The sequence below is a fragment of the Camelus dromedarius genome, chromosome 2 (assembly GCF_036321535.1).
Source record: "Camelus dromedarius isolate mCamDro1 chromosome 2, mCamDro1.pat, whole genome shotgun sequence".
In the NCBI taxonomy this organism is placed as follows: domain Eukaryota; kingdom Metazoa; phylum Chordata; class Mammalia; order Artiodactyla; family Camelidae; genus Camelus; species Camelus dromedarius.
Genome location: NC_087437.1, coordinates 114,603,548 through 114,630,849, shown reverse-complemented (window position 1 = coordinate 114,630,849; position 27,302 = coordinate 114,603,548). Strand labels below are relative to the sequence as shown.

Below are 27,302 nucleotides of genomic sequence, written 5' to 3'. Positions count from 1 at the left end.
TGAACAGCAATGCCCTTGCCAATTCTCAGCTCCTTCAGGGTAACGCAGGGTAGGGAAAGAAGCAACAATGTCACATGAGCCCCAGGGCATCCCCCACCAAAAGGACGGCAGAACAGTGGAGCAGGATTCGGCAGCCCTCACCACGCACGAGGATGAGAGTTCTGCCTGACATTCTATTAGCGGCATCTCCTAAGTCCTGGTGCCAAGAAGAATCACAACACTGCCAGGAACAAATGGGTCCTGTGCTCAGCACTCCCCTGTAGAGGTGCAGGATCTACTTTATTTACAAGGGAAAAGAGTCAATAATTGCCAACACGCCCTTCCAATTTGGTCTCTTCTCAGAAGGCATTCAGGCCCATGTCTTTCCAATATGAAAACTTATCTGAAAACTTGTAGCTTCAAGGTCCCCACCCTGGACAGTAGATTGCTAGAAAATGACTAATTGCCCCAAACTGAGACACCATTTCTTTACCACATAGGACCCCAAAAGTGAGGTGACAAGGTGGAACCACGCATCATGCAGGCTGGGAGGGGCCCACAGCCCTATCCAGGTCACCCACTAGGCAGAGTCGGGTCCAGCGGGGATCGGGGTGGCAATTTAAACTGTGTCTCAGTGGAAGGAGGAGGAGGTTGGGGAGGAGGACTGCAAGGGAGATACATGGGGAAGCCCAACCCCTTCCTTCAGGGATGAACTCCCCTAAAATAACACCCCACAAACGGCCCCCACAAAGAAGCTGGTGCAGAGCTGGTGAGGTGCAATCAGGTGGGGCACAAATCATCAGGGCTCTGGTCTAAATGTGTTCCCCGGTGTGACAGGGTTCGGAGGTGGGGCCTTTGGAGGGTGATCAGGTCATCAGGGTGGAGCCCTTGTGAACAGGATTAGTGCCCTTGTGAAAGGGACCCCACAGGGCTCCCGGCCCCCTCCACCACGTGAGGACACAACAGAAGATGGCCAGCTGTGAACCAGGAGGAGGCCCGTCACCAGACACCGAATCTGCTGGCCTTGACTTCCCGGCTCTGGACCGAGAGATAAATGTCTGTCGCTGACGAGCCGCCAGCCTGTGGAGTTTTGTTACAGCAGCCGGCGTGGACTGAGATGGCCGGGAAGGCCGCCCTGAGTGACTCGGAGGCCCGGGCACGTATTCTATCACCACACGCTCGGGAACCGGAGTTCCTCCCGGCGCTCCTGAGCAGTAAAACAAGACTAAACAAGCAACACGCTGCTCTACCCAAGGCCGGCAATGAAGAGCCGTCTGGGCTTCCATCACAAAAAAGCTTTTTTAAAAGTCGATATGAGGAGGGAGAGTGTGCACTTCGTTATCAGACCCTGCTATGGGCTGGACTGTGTCCCCAGAGTTCAGACCTCAGAACGGGGCTGTATCTGGAGACAGGGCCCCCGAAGAGGTAACTAAGGTGACAGGAGGTCACACAGGTGCTGTCCAACATGACTGGTGTCCTCAGGAGGAGCAGATCAGGACAGACCCACGCACAGAAGAGGACACAGTGAGAAGCAGCCGCCGGCAAACCGAGCAGAGAGGCCCCTGAAGAAGCCAAACCTGCTGACACCTTGATCGTGGACCTCCAGCCTCCAGACCTGTGAGAAAATCAGTTTCTGTTCTTTCAGCCACCCAGGCCGTGGTATTTTGTGATGGCAGCCGAGCAAACTAACACGGACCTCAAACCAAAGCGGCTTTATCTGAACTGATACTATTTCACGGAGAAAAGCAGCTGATCAGGGTGAGGGTGGGCATCAGGCTGCAGCTCAGACTCATCGAGCTTTTGGGCAGAAGAGGTCTTGGAGCTGATGTGTAAAGGGCCAGAGCAGCTCCCCTGGTCTCCAAGCTCTGGCCACGTCCCCATAATGTCACAAGTTGCTCTGCTTTAAAAAGGAGGTGCTCGTCACTAAGCGATAGGACTAGGAGCTGAAACACCTAATATGACCCAAGACTTCCAGCTCCTCCTACTACTCACGCCATCTGCTTTTTGTGAAACAGTAGGATATTGAATAAAAACAGCAAAAAAGTGGTTCATTTAGAACCATTACGACTTTTGTTTTAAAAAAGAAGCTTTAGTGTTGAGGTTTTTTTTCCTAATGTACAGAGTTTATTTCTACTTATTTCCTTCATTTCCTTAATCAAAGTTGTAATCCAGCCTTGGTACAATGGTTGGGTTCACAAGGGCTCAAAATGCACTTGCTGATCAACACTTCTCTAAAAATATTCAGTGAAAGGTGATGGCTTGTGGCCTCAGATAAACAATGAAGCAGAAATTATCCTATTCGTGTCAATATACATAAAAACTAAAAAAAGATAAACTTTTTTCTAATACGGAAAAATTCTAAAAATGATACTGAAAGTGTAGCAAGTTTTTAAAATGATTCAATTAGAATCTGCCTATAGTCTGACAGCCTGAGGCTTCTCGGGGTTCAGTTTTCTCTTATCAAGAGTTGAGCCAGAAGCAACTTCTGCTGTGAGGCTATGGTTTACATTTTAGAATCTGAAATCAACTACCTTAATTAGAACGCACCGCGACCCAACTTTGCGTACCACAATATTGTTTCTACTTGCATTATAGAGTATTTACTAACTCATCACTAATTCACTCACTGAATTTCTATGTCCATGCATGAGTCCAAGACATCTGACTATCACTAAAGCCTTAAAACACTTTATTCACATCAACTACCAGGTACACTTGATGCAGAAGTTGCGAGTCTCCTAGAAGTGCGTCACTGCTAAGCAGATTGAGGCTTGTTCCCTCCAGCACCCTCCCAAACCCTCCGTGTCCAGAAACTCTGATCCGGGTATGGAGGCTGCCCACCTCCACCCGACAGGCTCCCATGATCAGGCTCACTCCTCACATCAGCCAGAGAAACTCCCCCAGTGAGAAAGGCAGCTATGGGTCACCTTGCTCAAAGCCTTCCCGGAAGCTCAGTGGCTTCCCTCCATCGCAGGAGATCCGTGCTGCTGGGCTCTGGCTACCTCTCCTCCCTCACCTCCCATCACCTCCCCTCTCCAGCCACGCCCACCCCCTGCTGTACCTTGAACAAAAGCCTGCGCCCCAGATGGCCCCCCAGCCAGCTAGCTCACTGCCTCCAGGCCTCTGCTCAAATCTCAAATGTCACATTATCAGAGAGCCAGCTCTGTCTGAGCCAGCACCCCATCCTCCTTCCTTGCTACCAACTTTCCTGGTTTATTTTTCTTCGTAGCATTCAGCACCTGACATCACGTATTTATTCGTTGTCTGCCATCAGCAAAGCCTTACATTCCATGAGAGCAGGAACCGTGTGTCGAAGGCTGGGCCCTGGCACCTAAGTGTTCAGAATACCCTGGTATCAGTTTGCTAGGGCTGCCATAACAAAGCCCCACCCACGGGGAGGCTTACAACACCAGAAACGGAGGCGGGGAGTCGGCAGGGCGGCTGCCTCCTGAGGCTTAGGAAGACTCTGCTCCAGGCTGCGCTTCTGGCAGTTTGCTGGCCATCTTGGGGTTCCTTGGCTTTTAACTGCATTACCCCAATCTCTGCCTTCATCCTCACATGGCATCTTCCCTCTCCGCATGACTATGTCAGTGTCCAAATTTCCCCTTTTTATAAGGACACAGTCATGCTGGATAATGACCTCTTTTTAACTTGACCGGCTCTGTAAACACTGGATCTTCAAGTAAGTCACACTCTGAGATACTGCGGGTCAGGACCAGTCTTTTTTTGGAGGACACACTTCAACCCTTAACAACCACTCAGCAGCCATATGAGATCGGGCAGTTAGCTAACCTCACCAGTAAAATGGAGCTAATAATCAGCTCTACCTTGTTTGGTAATGAAGAAAGCAGAGAGATGTCTCTCCTGTCCGCTTATGTGAGCCGTACAGACACTGACATGAAAACAGTCGGGGGGCCCCGCTCCAGAGCATGAAGCTTGGAGGTCGGCAGACAGGACCTGGGTCATCCCTCTGCTGCTTGCTGTCTGTGATCCTGCACAAGTTGCTGCGTCTGAGTCCAATCTCCAGCCACACTGTAAGTACATATAACTATGCACACTGAGTCCTCAGCACACAGTAGGCTCTCTATGATGTCCGCTGTCATTAGCAAGGCTGAGGGTGGGACAGACGTGTCACCCTCATCCCGTGGATCTCCTGCAAGTTCATCAAGGGGGCTGCTCTCCTTCATTACCTAATTGTGGCCGCAGAGAACAGGAAGCTGGAGCAAAGAGGACGCAGGAGTGGGGTTACATGCAACTGGGTAACGACCGTAACAAAAGTTGTCTTTTTAAACTCTTACCCCATACGACTCACATCTCACCAGCCACGGGACATCCACCGGACGTGCAAACTAATCCGTCCCAAAGGGAACCCCTGGCCTCCCTTCCCAGCCCATGGGGCCGGCTTCTCCTGTCTCCCTATCGCACCCTTTCAGCTTCTCAAGCTAAAGACCTGGGAGGAAACCTGCAAGTCGTACCCAATTCCCCTTTCCCTTATATCCCACATCTGATCCACAGGCAAAGCCCATTTGCTACACCTCTGAAGTCTATTCCGAAAACAGACGCTTCCCCGCTGGCTCACCTGTGTTACAGCAACAGCTCCTAAGTGGTCTCCCTGTTTCTGCCTGACCCCACCTCACTAGAGCAGCTGGAAATGGTTTTAGCACCTAAAAGGGAGGCCGGGCCACATCACTCTGCCAGGCAGCTTCCCCCCTTAGGGGCCACTGTCAGACTCCGGTTTTAAAGGACCTACAAGATCAGATGCCCCCCAACCCTCCCCTCTGTGGCCTTGTTTCCTGCGATCTCCCCATTCCTTGCCTGCTTCATGACAACCTCCCTGGCCACCAGAGCCTGAGTGTGTCTCAAACTGGCACTGACTCAGCAAGGCTTCCTGATGACCCCACTGAATCACAGTGTTCCCCTGATACTCACCATCCCATCCCCTCTCCACTCCTGGCACAGAACTCATCACCACCTAACAGCATGTATATTGTGTTTATCACACAGCTTCCCCCACCCCCGCTACAGTGAGGGCAGGGTCTTGTCAGTTCTGTTCTCTGCTGTGCCCTGGCACTTACCTACTGGCATGTTTCAGGCACTCAGAAGGCTACTGAATAAATGAATGAATGAACGAATGGCCAGTGCTTTCAAAGCTCCTTAAAGAAAGACTCAACCGTATCTGATCACCTGCATTCTAAAAGGCGGGTTAAAATGATTAAAAACTTTTGAAAGTTTTCAGGGCTACTGAAACAAAGTTTATTTCATAGAATACCTCATTGCTCAAGAACTGCACTTTCCAAATTTATAATTTTACCTACCTCAGAATGTACATGGTCCTAAATAAATGGGGAGACATTCTGTGTTCACGGATTAAAAGACATAATATTGTTAACATGGTAAGATTTCCCAAAGCCATCTACAGAGTAAGGCAATCCCTTTCAAAATCCCACTTGGCTTTTGCAGAAATTGAAAAGCTGATCCTAAAATTCAAATGGAATTTCAAGGAATCCAGAACAATTCTGAAAGAGAACAACAAAGTTGAAAGACTCTCACTTCCTCGTATCAAAACTTACTACAAAGCTACAATAATCAAAACGTGTGATACTGGCATAAAGATAAGCATATAGATCACTGGGAAAAAAAATGAAAGTCCAGAAGTAAACCCATTTCTCTACGGTCAACTGACTTTCAACAACAGTTCCAAGACTCTTGAAAATAACTGTCTCTTCAACAGATGGCTTTTCACATGTGGAACAACGGGATTTCCACGTGCAAAAGAATGAAGTTGGAGCCACACCTCACACCATGTGAAAAAATTAACTCAGAATGACATTGTGTTGTACGCTAGAAATTGACACATTGTAACTGACGGTACTTCAATTAAAAAAAAATTAGAATGGATCAAAGACCTAAACGTAAGAGCTAAAGCTATAAAACTCTTAGAAGAAAACACAGGGGTAAATCTTTATGATCTTGGATTTGGCAATGGTTTCTTGGCTATGCACCAAAAGCACAAGCAACAAAAGAAAAAACAGACAAATTGAACTTCATCAAAATTAAAAATTGTGAGTATCAAAGGACACTATCAAAAAAGTGAAAAGCCAACCCAAAGACTGGGGAAAAAAATATGTGCCCAATATATATACAATAAGGGGCCAGTATCCAGAATATATAAGGAACTCTTACAAATCAACAATAAAAAGACAAACAACATGGTGAAAAAACGGACATAGTACTTGAATAGAAGTTTCTCCAAGGAGGATATACAAATGGCCAATAAGCAAATGGAAAGATGCTCAAAATTTTAGTCATTAGGGAAATAAAAATCAAAACCATGAGACACCATTGCATACCCACTAAGAGGGCTATCAGCAAAAAAAACCCTGAAAAAAGTGTTTTTTAATAAGTAATATGAGTTTAATTACTCTAGAAACAACCTCCACAATAATGCCTGAACCTAGAAGGTACATAAAAACAACCACAAATATTTTTTATGGTTAAAATATGGTTTTTAATGGTTAAAATAATGTTATCAAGGATTAGAAGAAATCAGAACCCTCATATACTGCTGGTGGGCATGCACAGCGGGGCAGCCACTGAGGAAGACAGTTTGGCGGTTCCTCAGTAAGTTCAATGCAGAATTACCGTATGACTGAGTAACTCCACTCCTATGTATATACCCAGAAGAAATGAAGACGGGTGTTCAAAGAAGAACTCGTCCACAAATGTTCATACAGTACTATTCAGCAAGAGCCAAACTGTAGAAACTCAATGGATAAACAAAATGTGGCCCAGTCACACGATGGAACATTATTCAGCCATAAAAAGCAATGAAATACTGACACACATAACAACACGATGAACCCTGCAAACACGCTAAATGAAAGAAGCCAGACACAAGAGGCCATGTTATTGTACGATTTCTTTTATATGAAATATCTGTAGACATGGAAAATAGATTAGTGGTTGCCAGGGGCTGGGGAAGGGGAGGGCTGGCGGGGGTTTCCTTTTGGAGGGGGTGAAAATGTTCTGGAACTAGACCGGGGTGATGGCTGCACAACAGCATGAACGAACAAGAAGCCGCTTTACTGTATACTTAAAGATGGTTGAATGGTTGCATGAATTTTAACTCAAGAGCAAAAAACTAAATACACTCGCCCCAAAAAAGGATGCTGTTTTTAGATTCCAGGAGAGTCAAATAGTAATTATTGACACAGTTAGAAAAACCTGAATATGCCCAAATCCCACACCAGGGCTCCTTGTTTTCCCCTAAAAAAGCAACCCACCTTCATGCAAGACAGTGAATGTCAGCTAGAAAAATCCTGAGTTACAGCCCTACAACCAAAGCACTCTCAAACTCTTATCTGCTGTTTTATTACAGGTCTCCCTCCCTGCCAGCACCAGCCACGATGCTCCCGTGTTGTAAATCCACCTTGCAGAGACCATGCAGTTTCCCAGCCACAACCTGTAATAACTGCCTGTCTCCACTGTGCCATCTGTGAGCGCTGACAGCTGCCTTCTGGCAGTTGGTGCTGGAAGGCTGCCCAGACGCTGTCCCCGTGGTCAGGCCACTCGCATTCTAACTCCTCCCCCACCCCCCGTTCCTTAAAAAGGTAAAAAGACAAATTCCTTCTCTTTAGCAAGGTTTGTTCGAGTCCCCTGGTGTGTGTGCACTGGGGAGTGGGGACCTCCCAGAGTAGGATGGGCATCTCCCAGCTTCCATATGGCACTCAGGCTCACAGGTGTCAGGTGTCACAGCTGGGAGCCCTGGCCACACAGCAATGGGGAGCCAGGCACAGCCTCTCCAAGCCCAGATATCTGCTTCCTACAGGACACAGTGGTCACCCTCCTTTTGGGCAGGATGGGAAAATACAGTGGTCCCATCCCTAGAACACAAGGTCAAGCCCACATGCAACCAATTCTGGTCTTCCTAGACCTGCCCCGCCCCATTTTCCCCTGTCCAAACACACACAACTTCTGGGCAGATTTCAGTACTTATTTCATCCTTTATTCTAGGAGTTACCAGTTGGCACTAAAATGGTGAAAAAAAGTAGACCGGGTAAGAAAAAGTCATAAAAATCCTAAGCACTACACAGAATGATTCATCTTTGCATAACTGCACAGTTTAAAAACTTATTACCTTGTTTAGACCTAAATATTGTTGAGAAAAAGGCTGTTCGGCTCTTCTACTGGCTGTACCCACACTGTACTTCTGTGCTTAGGGAAAAAGAGCTGGAAGGAGATAGGGACGCTGACTGGTTAACAGTGGGTAACTCTGGGCGACAGAGTTACAGGTGTTTCCTCTTATCTGATGGCTGTAATCAGCATGTAGTGTAATATGAAAAAGACACGTCCTTGAAGTAATAAAAGGGCAGCTGTGTCCCCGCCCCCACACAATCCCAATGCTCCCAGCCCCACATACCTTGTTGAGCTTGCCCAGGGAGGAGATGAGATCCGCCCACTCACTTGAGGACTCAAAATTTCTTAAGGCCTTTTCAATCACTGAAGAGTAATTTCTGTATCTGTAATCATTCAATAGTTCCTGCTCTTCTGGCTCCATCTTACATTCTTGCAGCAGAGAAGGTACCTAAAAGGGAATCAAAGAATAAACAAGTGAGGCAGCTCTTCAAGGATGAGACGCGTCCCCAGCCCAGAGCGCCAGAGGACACGCGTCCACAAACACGATTGTGCACAAGCTCGCTGGGCAGTCCAACTCAAATATTTAGCAAGGCTTCTGAGCCAGGAGCTAGGGGAGATAAAAGATAAACAGTTCCGGACCTCCTGGACTCGGAGGGAGATAAATGCACGGAGCAGAAAGAAGTGAAATGCTAGGGTCCCACTTAATGGACAAAATGCACTTGAGAAGCAAAATTCACAAAGTGGCTAACTGCAAGTTGCTGCCAACTGGTAATTCTGAACGCAGATGGTCCCTCTCAGTGTAGGGCATTTACAAAACCTAAAGAGAAGCAGATCTGTGGTTCCTAACTGAACAGTCTGGTTAGCAATCCAGCCCTCTACAACCAGACTTGGATAGAGGGTTGGAAATATCCTACAAGAAAGTCATGTGGGGAAAAAACAGCTAAAGAACATAAGGATGTAAGAGCGAAGTGCCTGACAGCAGTGCTGGCAGAAATCCACCACATGCCTGTTCATTTCCTAAGCGCCAATTACCTGTCGAGCCCCGGACAGGGTGCTGCCCCGACAGCTCTGGGCCTCCTCCGGGTGCAGCGTCTGGATGGAGGTTACACCTGCTGTTATACCAGGGCCCAAGCAGTCATCTTTTTATTCTTGCCCGTGTATATGCTTTGATGGATTCTTTTACTTTTTTCTGTGGCTAGATGCATTCATTATATATGAACCACTGCAGCTGCTGCAAAGCCCGGGACACAGACCGCGTGATCCCAATGCCAACAGCAACCATTTCCCTTCGTCTTCTTTTCATCCCCAATATGACAAAAGGAAACAAAGAACATCATGAGATGCTGCACTGATCTGGGTTTTTGAAAACATCCATCATTTTTACATTTTAACATATAGAAATGCATGCTTAAGTTCTGTTTTCACTCCTTCAATTAAAAAAAAAAATCTGAAGGTCAACCCATCAGTCTATTCAAACAAGTTACAGCTCTGAAAAGTACTTCACAAGACATGGAAGTGTTCAATCACTCCCTGGACTTGTCACCAAGCTCCATATGCCAAAGTTTTCTCAAAAGTGATACCTGAGGGTTCCCGCCTGCCTCCCTTCTTTAGGTTTCACCTGATTAAGATCTATTTAAAGAGTGACAGGCACCTCCCCCAAACTCCTTGTCCCCCTTCTCCACACTAAGGGAACCCTCAGTTTGCTCGGGCAGCACTATGGTTCCCAGCCTCCCTGCAGCCAGGTGGCTGTGTGACCTCTCTGGGCAATGAGACGCCCACAGAAGCTGGTGGTGGAGACTCCTCTGGCCTTTTGTCGTTCACCCTTCCCCTTCTCTCTGCCTGGAACAAAGGTATGATGTTGGAACTGAAGCCACATCTTTCAACCAAGAGGGAAGAGCCATCTTTAGCACATGACTTCTGTATGGAAGGGGAAGGACTGAGCAGCTGAGGGCCCAGAAGGCACCAGACCAATGCTGGACGCTCTGCCTCTGGACTTAACTGTTTTCTGCACAGAAGAGCTCATTTGTTCTACCCTTCAGTCTAGTTTTCTGGTGTTCACAACCAAACACAATCCTGATCGATTTATGAGCCTAAGTAATATTTCACTAGCACACAGTCTGAGAGAGAGACATGGAACAATGGTGATCTGATTAAATCCATGGAGCTGCGGCTAGTTTGCTAACCAAGCTGCATGTTGTCAGGCAAATGAAAAGGCAAACATCACAGACAGAACGAACTGAACTGCAGGTACAATGTGTCCTTCAAGCCTGACTCCTTCACAGATGGACCTGGGGCAGTTGCAGGGCTCCCATGGTACCTCCTACTTCGCTTTCCATTGCTCTGGGCACGCTCCAGTCTTCTCAAGGCCAACACGACTTTCAAGTCGCCAACGTCAGTGGACTCTTGTTTCCTCATTCACCTCTCAGGAGGGCTGTGCATCAGACCACTTCCTCCTTCTCCAAACAGCCTCCTTTGAGCCCACACTCCTCCAGGCCGCTGGCCCCATGCTGGTCCCCTCCCACCCCTCCGCTGTGCGGTCCCATCTGCAGGCTCACCGTCAGCTACCTGACTGCCCAACACTCCCAGACACCAAGCTTGGGCCCTCTTTCTCTCTCCACCCTCAGTGATTTCTCCACTCCTTTCACTTACAAATACCATCTTTCTGCCAATGACCCACAGATTTATAACCACCCAAAGTGCCCCATCCAGGGCCCAAATTCATGTAAATGGCCCCTTGACTTCTTCATCTGGAAATGGCACAAGTGTTTGAAATTTGGCACGTCCCAAACTAGACTCCCCGGTGTCCATCAACAAAATGCGGTCTGACCATACGACGACACACTATTCAGCTATGAAGATGAATGAGGACTGAAACCTGCGACAGTGTGGATGAAGCTGGAAAGTACAAGCTCAGTGGAAGCAGCCAGCCCTAACAGGCCGCGTACTGTATGATGACGTTTATACTAAATGCCCAGAACAGGCAAACCTATAGAGATGGCAGGTGGGTTAGCTAGTGGTTGCCTAGGGTGGGGAGGGGGTCATGGGGTAGCTGCAAGGGGGCACAAGGGATCTTTCGGGGGGGGGTGATAGAAATGTGCTAACACTAGATTATGGTGATGGCTGCACATCTCTATAAATTTACTAAAAATCACTGAATTGTATACTTAAATGAATGGATTTTATGGTTGGTAAATTGTACCTCAACAACACTTTTTAAAAAACCCTCCACTCTCGATTCTATCTGTGCAACATGCTCCCTTTCTGGTCCTCCTTTCCTCAGAAAGTGGCCCTCCTACCTATGGGGCCTTTGACATCGTCCTGGACTCCTCCTCCTCTTCACCTGCCACACTCAACCCAAGTCCTGTTGGCTCTTCTTCCAAAATACCCATGGATTCGCCTGCTCCCCATCTCCTCTGTGCAAGCCATCTTTCTCCCACAAGCTTGCAGAAGCTTCCTAAGGGTCCTCCTTCACTCTCCCCCCAACACAAAGTACCTTCACCCAGCGCTCCAAGTCCCCACCACGCTTACACTCCTCCCACTGCGCTTACAATCAGCCCACACTCCCTCCTCCCCCACAGCCCACTCTGGGGCCTACAAGGCTCCACCTGCCTCTCTCCTCAAGGCACTCTGCTTGCTTAAGATGGACTCATCCTGCCGCAGAGCCTCCGCACACGAAGGGCCTCTCTGCAAACACATACATACTGTACTGTGCATACGCACCCACACAGTATGACTGTCTGCTCATTTGTGGAAAAGTCTTCCCTTTTTCTGAAATAACAGCCTTCATACTTGAAAATATTAAGTATGGTAATGAGAGGGGTGGTTTCTTTTATCAAGTAAAGACATACGAATTTAGGACATTCCAACATGTCCATAAGTTCTTTTTTTTTTTTTTTTTTCAATTCCAGGTAATACACAAGTCTGAAATTCTGTGTGTCCAAACCACTGCAATACTCCATGGAGCCTGTCCACTGTATTAGGTGTCTCAGCACTGGGGAAAGAAACATGAACAAGGCAGGGTTCCACGCTCACAGCTCAGAGCCTAATAAAAGAGGAAATACCTAAACACATCATTTCAGTTTCACAGGGCACACACAGTGACAGAGGGTGGGCTGACATAACAGAGGGACACTGGCAAGGCGAGGGAGGAGGCCCAGCTAACACCAGAGACATCCTCAAAGTCCACAGGTGTGGGCACTTGTTAGCAGGAAGAGAGCCTCATCAGCAATAACCCGTGTGCTCAGGAGGCGGGGTAGCAGAGGGGCACCACTGCTAGTGGCAACGAAGGCGTCAGCCAGGTAAGAGCAGGTAACTGGAGCAGTTCAGTGTTACCCGAGGCGCTAAGAACTACAGTACTATTCGATGTAACTAACAGCACAGGTGAGAAGTTTGGAAATAGGCATTCAAGCAAGCTCTTTTATTTCAAAATACAGCACTTGATACTGTGCTATGAAGCAAGTCTTCCGGATTTATGCATGTATTTCTCTCAGGCAACACACAGGAGTCAGAAGAGATGGGTATCATCAGCTTTCAGATGAGGATACTGGGGAATCAGACCCTCCAGAAAACTGCTGGGTTCACACAGCAAACGACTGACAGAATGAGGAATCCAGCTCAGGCCAGCCAGATGCCACAGAGCCTCTACCACATTATGCTACAGGTGGAATTAACAGCGTGGCCCTTGAAGAGCTCTTTTGACAATGATTTTGCAATCTACTCTGGATGCCTTTTCTATGAGAGACTCAACCTCCCACTCAAACTGGGCTCTACAGCCTGCTACCAATTAGTTACACATGGAAGCAGTCATATCAACAAGCATACTGGACCAGACGTGACCGCCTGAAGATGGAAAATGTCACCAGGAAGAGTCTCACCTTAACCATTCTTAATTTTTTTAGAAAAACAAGGTTAAGCGAAAAGCCAACCAGCCAGATGCACAAGAAGTTAATTTTAGAGATGTTTACACGAAGGAATGTTTCTGAGTTAGATGAAAACGGAGACCAGTGAACAATGTCAAACAGCCACCCTCCTAAGAGTGAGAACACTTATCAATAGGTAATAATGATCCTTAGTCCACAGCACAGAAACACTCGTCTGCAATCAGTTTCATCAACTCTAGGGCACATTATTTTGAATCGGGTTGTTCAGAGTAGTAATTAAAATGCAGTTGAAAAAAAACGTAAGACATCAATTGGTGCAGGCTTTAGGGGGAGAGGAGACCTCCACTGCCTTACCAAAATCTTTCCCAGGTCAGGGAAACACCTGCGGTAACAGTCCCCACAAGCAGCCGCACTGTGAGTTGCTAAAGGACCATCCAGGGTAGCAGCAGCCGGCAATCCTGCAAGACGCAGGGGCCAGGCGGGCAGAGAGCATACTGCGGCTCGGATCCCTTCTCCTGGGGACAATCTGGAAGACTTGCGGGGTCTTCTCTTAGCAGGAAAGCCTTCATCTTATAAAGGTCTGGATCCATAGCCCTGCTTCCCGAATAAGACCGTGGTCAAACAAAGCCGCATCTTCGGCATCTGCCGAAGGAGGTGAGGGGAGGGCGGGCCGTGACCCACCTGACCTCCACCTGCCGGACGCGAGGCCGCGCGGAGTCCGGCCGCTCTTTCTTCGCCGCGAGGAGCCGGGGGAAGTGGGAGGGGACCCTGCTCAGCAACCGGGGCCGCCCCTTGGGGGTCCCGGGCCGGAGCACACGCCCACTCGCGGCCTCCCTGGGGCCTCCCCCGCACTGCAGCAGCGAGCGCCGCGGGCCCAGGCGGCGCTTGGAGGAGGTACCTGCACCCCGGAGCCGTCCCACGGCACCGCCCGAACCCTGTGCACCCGGGGAGGATGCCCCCGCCGCTCGCGGGCCCGCGGGAGGAGACGCCCCGGCTCCCTCGGCTTCGCTTGGTGACTGAGGGAGCGGGCCTGACTTACCGGCGGAGAAGGCCTTTCTCGGCGGCGCGCCCACGGGAAGCGCGGAGGAGCCGATCTGGACGCGACGGGTAGAGCGGTCGGGAGCTGCGGCACGGGCGAGAGCCGGGACCGCGGAAGAAGAGCCCCGCCCGAGCCCCAGCGGCCGCGGCTCCAGGACACTGGGCGGGCCGGGAGGCGGGCCTTCGGCGAGTGGGGGCGGGGACAGGGCGGCTCCGCAGTGCCTGGGGCGGGACCGAGGGCGGGCCCTAGGAGGGAGGGGCCGGGAGGAGGGCCCTCGGCGCATGGGGGCGGGGCCAAGGGCGAGCCCTCGCTGCGTGGGGTTGGGCCGAGGGCGGGACCTAGGAGGGCGGGGCCGGGAGGCGGGTCCTCGGCGCGCTGGGGCGGATCCTGGGCGCCGACTGCCGAGTGCCCCGGTCGCACCCTAAGTCTTTCGCAGCTTCCCGGTGGTAGGCGTCGCTTTCAGCCTGAGCACCTAGCTCCCGTCCTCGCCGCAGGTCTGCTCTTGGGCGGGCCTCGCACAGGTGGGAGGGTTGTTTCGCCCCTCATCTAGGCCTTCCCAGACACACCCAAATGAAAGGGGACATCGGTCACTCAACCAGCTGGCCCAAGGAGGGTTTGGAGTTACAGACGAGGAGATTCGTTGGACCCAAGAAAGGTGCGGCCCATGGCACATGACCGTCGGGACCACACCCAAACCTTTGGGGAGGAAGCAGAATGAACCCTTCCATACACACTCAGGCCGCAGGAGGTTTGGAGACCCTGAATAAGGTGCCCCTTCCCCACAGGCCGCGCTTTTCTGACCCTCGGCATCAGAAGAGTTGAGGTAATTAATTCCTGGAATGAGCTTCTTTATGTAGGCTCTGGCTCAGAAAGGAGACCTCCCATCAAGTCTAAAGAGCATGAATATTTCCAGATAAACTCTAATTGCTTCCTGTCATCCTTGGGAGCCTTTGGGCCTGGACAGTCCAGACCCACCCAACCTGGCCTGACAGCTGCAGAGCAAAAACAGCCTTGATGACGAGACTCAGGCAAAGGTCACCTGAGCATCCTGACTGCACCAGCTAGGGCTCCCAGCCAACCAGACCAGTGCCACCTGTTGGCTGAAGGTGTGGTTTCTGTAGAGGCCTCTAGCAGTTTAGCCCCTCATGGGTCCTTAGGAATCTTCAGATCTAGTCTGGGGATCATGAATGCTCGACCATCCATGAAAGAGTTCTGGGGAGGGGGGAGTTGGGCGAGGGGGTGGGTCCATGAACACTTTGAAATTGTGTAAAATACTTTGCGTATATGTATGCTTCTGAAGAAACAGTATAGAGTTTGTATCAGATACCCAAGGGGATCTATTACCTCCTCCCAAACACCAAGAATATTTTAACAGTTTGGGATGCTGGACCTCTTGCCCAGCGAGGCTTCTTATTCTGATTCCATCTCCATCTATTTGGCATACGCCATGTGTCCCAGATGTAAATCCTCTAATAGTCAATTCTAGGAATGGTCTTAAAGTGGAAACAGGAACACTAAAGGATTGAGCATTTAGCAAGAAAAAGAGTTAATTTCATGAAAATTGATTTCCTAATGAAGATATGATAAAGTCTGTTTATACAAAACTGAAGTTGACAAACCAGGTGATTTCTTTTTTTTTTCCCCACGTTCCTCAAATCCTAGCCACACTCCACTGAACTAATAGAGATAACAGAACTGTTTAATACCCACCATCAACAAGAGAGAGAATCAGCCTGTCTGTACAAAACCACCATGTACAGCTCTTTTCCTAATGCATTTAGATAAAATAATACACGTGCTTTGTAGTTAGGTCACCTAGCTCTAAAGAATGCCAGGTGTGTGGGAGGTTAATTTAAATTAACTTTGACAAATAAGGGTAGTGTAAACCCTTAGAACAACTCCACTTATAATCATGATTGACCATAGAGCACTAAGATTTGAAAGCTTGTTCTTGAAAGCAATCTGTTTACTTGGGTCAAGTTGTCTTGTTACCCTTGATCTACTGGCCTATGTTCATCTGTTGAAGACATAGAGTAGGTTCCTTGCATAATGACACTCAAACTAATTAGGGTGCTTCAGGTTTGATTTCAATCAGAACTTTACCCCCTTGGACAATAAAGAAGGTATTTTAAGTCAGAGGAAACCACGTTCTCTGGCTCAGGCCGGCCCACCTACTAGGGAGATTGGCCAGGTGAGCGCGTTCTGAGTTTCCACGGGTAGATGTCAGTGACCCTGTAAGCCCATCTCTCTCCACCCACCTGGCGGGAAGCCTCGCCTAGTTCTGTGGTTGATGCTGTGCCCACTTTGTAGTTGACTTGCAGTAACAAGTAAGCCTTTGTCAGGATCGCTGTTATCACCTGTTTCATCTCCACTGTGTCACCGTTCAGGTTCTTGTCCCAATTCTTGTTGTGGTTCAGTAGGTGAGGGAGAAGTCTAAGGGTCAGGTCTGAAGCTGATCCTGTGTTTGGGTTTCCTACACGTGTATCAACCTAGAAAATTGTTATCACAGAGAAGCTCCATTTGGTGCCTAAAAAACATGTTCTATGAACTAATCCATTTAAAATGTACCACTTGAAAACCGTATTTCATTCATCTACTTTATGGAAAAGTTCACCCAGAGGCTGATTTGGGGATCTAATAACCATATGGTTACAAATCCCTTAGATTCGTTGTATCATCTTCCTTAATTTTTCCACCAAGGAAGTTGCCTGTGGTCTTTAGACTCGTAACAGTGAAGCTGGACGTCCCAAGCACTAGGCACCCAGGAATTTTGTGATCATACAGTCCGGGACACAATCCTGACTCTTGCCTCTTAGCTGTGCGATACTGTGTAAGTTAATCAACCTCTCCAGCCTTTATTTCCTAGTTTGTAAAATGACATTAATACCTACCTCAAAGGATGGTTGTGAGAATTATGTAAAACAATGTCGGCAAAGTACTAAGCATGGCATCCGGCCCAGTATGCCCTGGGTTCTCAATTCATGATGCTTTTTCTTTCTAATTCCAAGCCTAATTATTTTTTTCCTCTACAGCATACCATAGAAATGTCTTCATGCACTTCTGTTAGTTAGATTCCTTTTGGTTGTAAGCAGCAACAAGCCACTTCTAACTAGCTTAAGGAAAAGGGAGATTTCTTTTAAGGATATAAGGGTATCTTGGAGCATCTCTTAGAATCCAGGTTCACAGGGATGGTCTGAGGCCAGGGAATGGATGCCGCGGTGGGGAGGGGAGCTGTCTCCCTTTGGGCCACTCTGTAACTGGTTCTCTTGAGAGTCGATTGCCTCCATCACTGGCTATGCGTGGCTCCCTCTGCACCTTAGACCACGTAGGGTGGGGCATGGCCACTCACAGGAGCAGCTCTGAGCTTTCCCTGATCCAGTCCAGCTGGTCCTGCTGTTCAGAGGAAGGGTCCACAGCTGGAACAGTCAACAGAGGACAAAGTCACCTTGCGGCTGCCACAGCTGCAAACATGGGAAAGAAGCTGGGGGGAAAGGGGCCAGGAGATAATTCTTGGGAAAAGGGTGCTGAGCAGACCGTCCAGTAAGGGCCCCCCTATGACCTTTCCATAAAAATGAGAAATGCTGTTCCAATCAGCAGCTTACAATGAAGGGTCTTCTAAGTGGGGTAGTTGCTGATCCAAAAATGTCAAGGTGGGAAACGGCTAGAGACAAAAACAGGAGAAGAAACGAAAGGGATGAGCCTGTTTACCCGTACACTTCCTGTCTGTGTCTCCATCAGGCAGAGCCTGAAAGTGCCCCCCGGTCCCCATGCTTCTGCCCGTCCCTGGCGGGAGGCGGGAGGCTGGGGGCTGGTGGCAGAGGAAGTCGAGAGTATGAAAGGTCTTCAGGAGACATCGAAAGCCATTGAAATGCTTTTAGAGCTGAACAAGAAGTGATGAATATGTCTTAGGAGCTGTGGTCTGAGACAAACGTGAGCGCATGGGGGCGTTCATCAAGCAATGTTGGGAGACGGCTAAAGGAAGTGAAATGCAGTCTGGATGGGATTCAGACTTCCCCCAAAGTGGACGGAAAAGTGTGAGGGCTGGGAGAGCTAGACTGACACTTCACCGTGCTGCCATCACAAGTCAGAGTCAAGAAATGTAAATACCTCCCACCCTGTGGTAGACCAGAAATACCAGTGTCACCTGTGTCGTCCTGCCTACCAAAATGAAGCCTTGAGCATTTCCATACTTTACTGATCCCCAAATGGAAAACAGCATTGTCCCTTATTTCTACAGTGCTGTTGTCATGAGGTTCAATGTGACCTTTGAGGTCATAATCAAATGACAAAGTTGCTCTCTCCTACTGAACAGCCCATCGCAAACTGGGTAAATCTGTGACATCTTTCATTTGTATTTTGCCCATTGTGCACCTGTCGTATTTTTGTTGTTTGGCTAGCCATACCTTCTGGAGTCTTGAATCCCTTGCAGACTTTCCTTGCAAGTATATTTCTTCTCTTTCATAAGGTCCTCTGGTCTCCAAGTCTTCTTTTTTTTCTACAGGGTATAACCAGAACCCAGGAGGCTGGTTGCAAAACCCATCCCATTTGAAAGCAGTGAGCATGGAGTTGCCTGTTGTCAGAGGGACTACAAAAGGGGCTCAGGGAGGCATCTGAAAAGATCACCGTGGGCTGTAGCTCAGAGGGGAGCGGAAACAGGTTAAGGAGAGAACACGCATGAGTCAGAGCAAGGAGATGGCCTGGACAAAGTTGCCCTCCTCGCACGAACAAGATGAAAAGAGTGGCAGGGCAATCTCGCAGACATTCTGGAAGGCAAAACCCAAATGCCCATTATGGAAGAAATCATATCCCCACAAAATAAGGACATTCCTCCTTCAAGAGTGCTTCAAGCTATACAACCTCATAAGTGTAAGAACCATTTTAAATGTACTCAAATATGATAAAACAGAATGAGACATAAAGCAGGCTCGCAGAGCTAAGGAAACAGAGAATCACTTGTTGTTTTTACCGAGTTGACAACCTAGAAACAGCAAGGGACAGCTGGAAAAGGGCTGGGATGTGCTCCCCAGCCCTGAGACCTCTCACTAGACTAGTGTTTCTGTCAGTGCCATCCCAACACCAGCAGCTCCTGGGAACTTGTTAGAATGCACATTCTTGGGCCCCAGTTCTGGGCAATGTTTTGACACACCCTCCAGGTGATTCTGACGCCCTCTAATATTTGAGAACCACTGGTTTAGGTTCATCGCCCTCTCAGGCTAGCGTCTGGGTATAGCAAAATTGCTTAGCTCCAGTCCAGAACTAGACACTTCCTCATAGGGAGATTCTAATCGATGGTCCCTGAGTACAGAAATAGAATCGAACCACAATGCCAGGATCCATCCGTTCATTCCACAAGCGTTTATTAAACATCAAGTGTCAAAGCAGATGTTCACCAGTCTTGGACGACTTTGTCACGGACTAGCTGGCCATGAGGCTTGGTGGCATCTGGAGGCAGGAGGGCCAGGTAGACAGGGGTCTCAGCCCCCTCCTCTGCAGTCCGGGAGCCCTGAGCCCCAGTCATGTCTGTCTTCACCCACCCGGGGCAGCATGCATTCAGCAGAATCCTGTCTGCTTTCCTCTTCTCATCCAGATGCCGGGCCAGGATTCTTGATAAGACTGTGACCCCCAACTTGGACACCCCATAAGCTGAGGTGGGCCAGCCTTCCCTCTCGTGCACCTCATTTTTTGTATCCTCCACAAACTTTTTCATGAGGTCCACCAGGTCTTCCTCTGTGAGTGTCTCGCATCGGAACTTCTCCTGAAGATCTTCACTGCAGTTTTCAAGGGCTTTGGAACCCTGTAAACTACTGATATTCACCACTCTGCCTGAAACAAAATAAAATATGGAAGCATGGCACAAGTAAACCATCATTGGTTGACTATTGACAAACACGTGATTGAGTCATGGTGCATGTTTACTTGCTGATTAAAAAAATAACTCTATACGGCACAAAAAAAATACCTCCAAAAGGCAGTAAGACATGACTCAGGAAGACACCAGTGGATTTTAACGTTTTGTCCCTTATCCTGCCAAAAGGAAGAACGCATTTTCGTCTATAACAAGTGCTAAAGAGCAACGATTCTCCACTAGGTGCGCAGGAGGTGGGTCTGTGGGAGAATCACCGGGCAGTTGTTTTGTTTTTTTTTTTTTAAATGGAGGTGCCGAGGATTGAGCCCAGGACCTAGTGCATGCTAAGCATGTGCTCTACCAACTGAGCCATACCCACCCCCACTAGGTAGTTTTATAAAACACATCCTGCCCCCTCTGCCCACACACACACACATCTCCTTAATGATGGTACCTTCACATGTGGAATGGGTTGATTCTCCATCCTGGTTTTGATTTTCATTGCTTTTTTAAGCCCATAGTTAAATAATTAACTATAATTAGTTAATGAGTTACTCTTGATATTAACAATGATTCACAGCTACTGAAGAGATGGTTCTGTTCATAAAATAAAAATCACAGGCCAAAACCCATAAAACAATTTGAAGCATTGGTGGAAATCCCCAAACTAGTAAACATGTAAATTTACATTTTGTCCAACATCAAAAAACACCAAATTTGGAGGGTTCTTTTCTCACGTATTATCCTGAATCCACAGCCTCTGCATCCAATAGGGTAACTGGATTTTATCTCATTTTCTAAGTGGTGTTCACCACAGGGACACATCTGCAGGGTACCCCCCCCAGCTCCACGCATGCTTAGATATCCTTGTGGGCCCAGCCTGACACAGGGATGCCCTCACTCTGTCCTTTAACACAAGCCTCTCACTGAGCCCCCAGGTACCTAAGACTCTTAGCATTTTCTTTCCTTCCTTCTCTCTCTCCCTCTCTCTGGTAAAACATAAGTTCTTTCCCAACTTTTAATTTTGAAAACTTTGCAACCTACAGAGAAGTTGCAAGAATAGTTTAATAAATACCCATCTACCTTTCACCTAAGTGCACCAATTGTTAACACTTGGCCACATTTGCCTTCTCTCTTTCTCTTAGTTGTAGACAGACATCGAAAACATTCACCCTAAACCCTGTAGTGTACGTAAGTCAGGGCATTCTCTTACAGAACCGAAAATGTGGTCACACTCCAGACATTTATCAGGATACAACACTATTGTCTGAAGTCTGTATTCGAATATCCCCAATTGTCTCAATAATCTTCCTGGATAAGTTTTTGGTTTGTTTTTATCCAAGACCCAGTGTGGGACCACAGATTGCATTTAGCTGTCCTATCTCTTTAGTCTGTTTTAATCTGGAGCAGGTGACAGTGATCTTTTTAAAGAGTCTAAGCCGATATTTTGTAGTACTTCCCCCAATTTGGATTGGCTTTTTTTTTTTTTTTTATGGTAGATTCACTTCAATATTTTGGCCAGGAATTCTGCTTCAGGGATGTTGTGTTCTTCATTACTTTCTAAGCAGCTTTGTTCTCAAGCACTTGGCTGCTACAAGGAATTAAATTCAGTGAGGAAAGGAAGTAAAGGAAAACACATTACAGGAGCTATTCTATGCTTTCAGTGGAACTAAAAAAATTCCTAAGAGGAAGAAGTGTCCTTTTTGATCTCAGGGCACACCTCTAGGGCAGAGGCAAAGGGGTGACAGTCAGTCGCAACAGCTAAATGGGTTCAGTCAGCCCAGCTGAGCCCAAACCACCACCACCACTGTTTGCTGAGGTCCAGAAACAATCCTCTCCGCGTTCTGGGAAAGGTGGGCAAGTAGCTCCATCTAGTGGCTGAACAGTGGATTAACCTATTCACTCAGTCTTGAACCAATAAGCAAGCTGGATAACTTTCTTTAAAGCGATTATAAAGCTAAATAAAGAGTGGCTTTTAAATCAGCTTTGTATGGGGAGAAGATGATTGCCTACAAACCAGGAGGCAACGGTGATCAGCGTTTTGCTCTCCAGGTAAACATGAGGTTTATTGAAAACTCACTAATATTTTCAAGTGTTGTAAGCCAGATTCTCGCTTTGGGAATTACTCTTATGGAAAACTGGTTAAAGACAGTTATTCACCAGCTCTGGGTTGATCCGTGGGCCCCCACCCTCCCCAAAGCCTTCATTTATCGTTCGAAGTGGCTTGGTTTGCAATCATTTGGCTCTGTAATCCTTCCCCCACTGGAACTAACTCTCCTGATTTGATTGAAGGTTGAAGGCAAGAAACTTGGGTATTGTTTCCAGCTCTATTACTACCTGGCCATGTTCACTTCTCTGGGCTTCAGCTTCTTTCTCTGTAAAGTGAAGGTGTAGGAATGTAAGTTTTCTTCAATACCTTGCAGCTTTTAAATTCTGTGATTTTAAAATCCAGAGGGGGAAGCCTTCCTGACACTTGGTAAAAGACACCCTGCAAGGAAATACTATGCAGCTGTAAAGAAGAATAAGACAGCTTTCTGTCCTGATCTGGAAAGAGTCCCAGATGTAATAAGAGAAGAAAGCAAGGTGGCAAACATTGTTCTTAATGTCCTTTTTCTTGGTTTTTTGTTTGTTTGTTTTTGTAAGAAGGGGAGCAAAAAAATATATGCATTGAAGTTTGCTTAGATTTCCGTTTAAAATCCCCATCCTCGGCCCTGGGCACTCATCGACTCCATGTCCCTGGACGCAAAACTTCCTTGAGTGAGTACCTGCAACTCTACCTATGGGCTTTCTGATCCCATCCCACTAAGAAACCAATAAAGAGAATTATCTGTGGGGGGCTGTGGATGGGTAGATGGGTGGAACTCTCACCATGCGTCTTTTTATTTTATTTTATTTTTTTGGTAAAGTTTTTCCTTTTCTCCTTCTCCTTCTTTCTTTTTAGTGGAGATACTGGAGATTGAACCCAGGATCTCATGCATGCTAAGCATATGTCCTAGTCCTGAGCTATTCCCACCACCATGCATCTTTTTTAGATTTAAATATTTTTGCACTAGAGATCATATTTATTCAAAATGTTAAATTAAGAAAAGCACATTTCTGCTAAGAACCAGAGAGTTTTTCTTCCTAAGAATCACAGTTGACTTCTTGGGAAAGAAAATCGTCAAGGAAGCAAGCCTTCTCTCCCCACCTGCCAGCACAGTTGTCATTTACACACTTAGGATTCTTTGTCAGCGATGGTCTCCCCCACTGGACTCAGTGCTCCATGGACAGGACTGTGTCCACAATGCTTCCTACTGTATCCCCGGCACCCAGCGTGATGCCTGGGTTACCGTAGGCACTCAAATCTTTGTGGAAAAGTAGTAAATGTTATTTATTGAATATTTGAAAGCATGGGCAAGATATTTCCTAATAAATTTTCTTGGGGGGGGGGATATTCTGAATCAGCTTGACAAATGTTGGTGCAAGGAAAAAGGAATATAGGAAAATTCATAATAATGCTAGAACAGACCCTTTCCCCATCTCCTTGGGGAGCCGAGAAGGACTCACTGAAGTTGCTCAAAGGCAAGAGGCCTTCTGGGACTTGCAACACCTTATCATTCTAGGGTTGAGTTCATGACACAGGACCTAAGAGCATATCTTTCAATAGAGCTGAAACGTTCAGGTGAGGGAGCCAGGTACTATGAGAAAACAATGCAATTTTCTATGTCCCCCCCCCACACACACACAGAAATAGCATCCCTGGGTGATTCCTGAGGGACCGCCCAGGGGCTCACTCCTTGCTACAAGGATGCAGCCTGACAGTCAACACGGCTGGACTTACCATGAGGTTTTATTATCGGCAGTAATTCTATGCAGACATTTCTCGTGGCAAAAAAGTTTGTCTTCAGCGTCATCTCAGCTTGAATATCAAACGGCGTTGGATCATCAACTTTCAAAAAGAGAAGAAAACAAAGTCATGCATTTCCCCCGGAAAGTCATTGACAAAGCGGATCTCTCTCTAACTGAAGGCAGAACAAGCTACCTTTCAAGTGATTTTTTAAATCTCTAGGTCTGTGGGTCTCAGCCCTCAAGCGTGCATCTCAGTCGCCTGTAGGGCGGGTGCGCGCACACCTTTCTGGGCCCCGCCCCCGGAGTTTGGGCTCGAGAAGGTCCGGGGTGGGGCTCCGGAATTTGCTTTGGTAACGAGTTCCCAGGTAACGCTACAGCTACTGTTCTGGGAGCCACCCTTTGAGCAGCAGTGATCAAAGCCAGGAGTTCTCAATCTTGAAGGGCCATGGGAGGCACCTGGGGATTCTGTTATTAGGCAGATTGTGATTCCGCGAGTGTAGGGCAAGGCGGGAGATTGTGCAGTTCCAGCGGGTGCGGCGGGTCGACCGCCCACACTTGGAGCGGCGAGAGCTTCAGAAACACTGACACGAGTGTTTCTCCGTGCGCTGTCCAGGAAGCCGGGTATTTATCCACCAATCCCTCAGCCCCGTCGGCTTGGGGGTGGGGTGCCGGCCACCTCCCGCTGCGCTCCAGACGGAGTTGCGGGTGCACAGCGCTGGCGAGTGCCCAAGGCCAAGGGGATGAACTTAACGCTTCACAATGCTTCATTTCCCTCCGCTCTGCCTCTTGGGTTTCTCTTCCCCACTACGCAGTAAGTGAGGCTGGCCTGTTTATTTCTACCCCCATCACTTGGCAGATCAATAACTTTCTTACTTGAGTAGCAGACTAAGTAAGCTCTAATTCCGCCCCCCCCCCCCAAGGGAAGATGCTACTAAAAACCACACTTCTATGTTTGACAACAAACAAAGCTTCCCTGGGGGTGGGAACGACTTTCGCTTCCTTTTTGCCGGAGCCTATCAAAGCTCTCCGTTAAACACTCTCAAGTCCACTAACGTGCAAGTGCGCGCTAATTGTGTCTCCGAGATTCACTTCCTGTCCCGGAGCAGATGCCTCCCGGTGTCTGTGAATGCGCCCTTTCAAGGAAAGCGAAAGCGCAAAGTGAGTGTGGAGACCCTTGGCAGAGAAAATGTTTCTTGCATTAGAAAGCTGATGAGCTTAGCAGGGTGTGGTCCCCTCCCTGGAGACCGATTCTTTAGCAAAGCGCAGCAGTTGACAGTTCTGGGAGGGCCCTAGGCTGCGCACAGGCCCGCACAGGCCAGTGGGCGGGCGGGGCGCGCTGTGCCCGGCAGCCGCGCCGGTCTTGCGCGAGGCGGACTGCTCCCGGGACTCCGGAGAGCGAGAACTCGCCACGGAAGGCGAGAGCTGCAAGCATCCCGAGGGCGGGAGCTGCCTTTCCGGATCACTCAAGTGGATGGCTGGGGGGCTCCTGCGGCTCATTGCCCCGCACCCTCGGAGCGCCCGGGGGCCTCCCAACCCCGCACCTACTCTTGAAGGCGATGCCCGCGTTGTTGACCAGCACGTTGAGACCCCCGTACTCCTTGCGCAGGAAGTCGCGCAGGGCGCGGATGCTCTGCAGGTCGTCGATGTCCAGCTGATGGAAGCGCGGGCTCAGGCCCTCGGCCTGCAGCTGCTGCACGGCCGCCCGGCCCCGCGCCGGGTCCCGTGCGGTGAGCACCACGTCCCCCGAGAACTGCCGGCACAGGTCGCGCGTGATGGCGAAGCCGATGCCCTTGTTGGCCCCGGTCACCAGCGCCACGCGGGTGTAGGATGACATGGCTGGGTGCCCGGCGCGCGGTGCCCTTGGGTGGAGAGCAGACTGGACTGTGGGCCACCGGCGGTGCGCGCTGCGGAGGCCCGGCCACAGGCAGAGAAGCCAGGAAGAGCTGTGTTCTAGGATCCAGCGCTGTAACTTGTAGAGAACGAGGCTCTGGTCCTCCGTCCCTCCCCTCCGAGGAGGGGCTGTCTATTCCTGAAGGTTTCGTAACGCCCCATTCCCGGGTCCGCCCCCTCCCCGCGTTGCGCCCTTTTGTTCCCGCGTCTGAGCCAAGCGGTGGTCTGGGGTTGGAGAGGTGGTTCCCTCAAAGCAAAACAACGGTGGTGGGTCGATAGCGTCTAGAGATTTCACTGCAGTTGGATTGAAGAAACTATTGTTGGAGAACCCCAAAAGCAGAAAAACAAGTGCTGAGTAATTTTCTTGGGCGTGCGCCCGCAAAATGAGAATGTTTGGTTTTCCCTGAGTACAGTGAAATTATTTCGACACGGCAACTGCTTCTCAGGACGTAGATGCCGTTCCTTGCTTAAAAGAAACTCAAGAGGGAATGAGAAAAAGGATCCTATGAGTAGATGCACAGGTGTGGGCCGGGTACCTCGCTCTGTGGGATTCCCCGTGCGCCCCCAAGTGGGAGAGAATGTTTATGCAACTGTCACTGTGTGCCAATCCTCTTATCCGAATGTTTTTTATTCATCTTACATAACTCCTGTGGGTGCGAAGTGTGCATTTTAGGTTTGTCCAAAGAGGATACATATATATATATATATTCTTTCAGTGAACTCTGTGCCAACAAAATTCAACTGAAAGTGAATCCCCAAAGGTGTGTCACGATGTGGACAAGAAATTAGAACTCCCTCATCCACCTTCTTTAGCGTAAAAAAGATCCAAATATGTTTGATTAGGGACCTTGAGATTTATGGAGAGCTGTGATCTCATTATGACTCAGCTTTTCCAGGGCACAGCTGGCTAAGCTGCCTGGGCTTGTCACCTTGACTCCATCACGGTGACAGTTGAGGTCACAAAGGTGGGCACCTGCTGTGTGTCGTCCCCTGCTGTGACTCAGCCAGTATTTTCTTTTTTCCCCTAAAGATTATTTGGAATTCTATAATAAAGATACAGGGCTATTCAGCTTTTCTGTTTCTTCTTGAGTGAGCTTAATTCGTGTTTTTCAACAAATTTGTGTATTTCAACTAGGCTGTTGACCCTGACATGAAGTTTTTCATAATGTGCCCTTATCAATCCTGATTATGGGTAATGATGTTACTTCTCTCACTCCTGATATTGGTAATTTGTGTCTCTCACTTTTTTCCCGATCTATTTAGAACTTTATCATTTTTGTTTCCTTAAGAAGATTTTGGTTTTTGACATCTTTCTTGATTTTTTTCAGATTTTATTTCTGTTCTAATCTTTGTTTCCTCTCTTCTCACTTTGGATTTTATTTGCTCTTTTTCTAGTTTCAAAAATATCTTTTATTTTTTTAACCACGGAAGCTGAGATGATTGATTTGAGATCTTTCTTTTCTAATATAGTGCTACATTGTAAGTACTATATTAGTGGCCTCCCGTAAACATTGATATGTTGTGTTTTCAATTTCAATCAGTTTAAAATACTTCTTGATATCTTCTTTGACCAAGGGTATTTAGAAGCATCTTTTTTAGCTTCCAAGGATTTGGGGGTTTTCTAGTTATCTTGCTGTTACTGATTTCTTAATTCTGTTGTAGTCAGGAAACATACTTTGTATGACTTGAATTCTTTTAAAAGAGT

General features: G+C 48.2%; 2 protein-coding genes across 8 annotated transcripts in view; both read right to left on the bottom strand.

Annotated features, from left to right (window-relative positions):
• DOP1B (DOP1 leucine zipper like protein B) overlaps positions 1 to 14,185 on the bottom strand; it is a 95,880-nt gene extending 81,695 nt beyond the window's left edge. For 5 of the 7 annotated variants that reach the window (XR_010376633.1, XM_064475751.1, XM_064475759.1 and 2 more), the window contains exons 1-2: positions 14,035 to 14,185; positions 8,399 to 8,563 (exon numbers count right to left, since the gene is read on the bottom strand). Coding sequence is in view for 4 of the 7 variants with exons in the window: in XM_064475751.1 (XP_064331821.1) it covers positions 8,399 to 8,536 (138 nt within the window). In the remaining 3 variants the exon portion in view is untranslated. Of the gene's footprint in view, positions 1 to 8,398; positions 8,564 to 14,034 lie in introns of those variants that run through there. The other 2 variants (XM_031459355.2, XM_064475769.1) reach the window with 2 other exon arrangements.
• A 5,183-nt stretch (positions 14,186 to 19,368) lies between these two features.
• CBR3 (carbonyl reductase 3) lies at positions 19,369 to 25,761 on the bottom strand. Its single transcript, XM_031459342.2, has 3 exons — positions 25,253 to 25,761; positions 23,700 to 23,807; positions 19,369 to 19,857 (listed from the first exon to the last, which is right to left on the bottom strand). Exons 1-3 carry the CDS (start codon positions 25,539 to 25,541, stop codon positions 19,421 to 19,423), a joined length of 834 nt encoding a protein of 277 aa, XP_031315202.2. The 5' UTR covers positions 25,542 to 25,761; the 3' UTR covers positions 19,369 to 19,420.
• Positions 25,762 to 27,302: the final 1,541 nt, after the last annotated feature.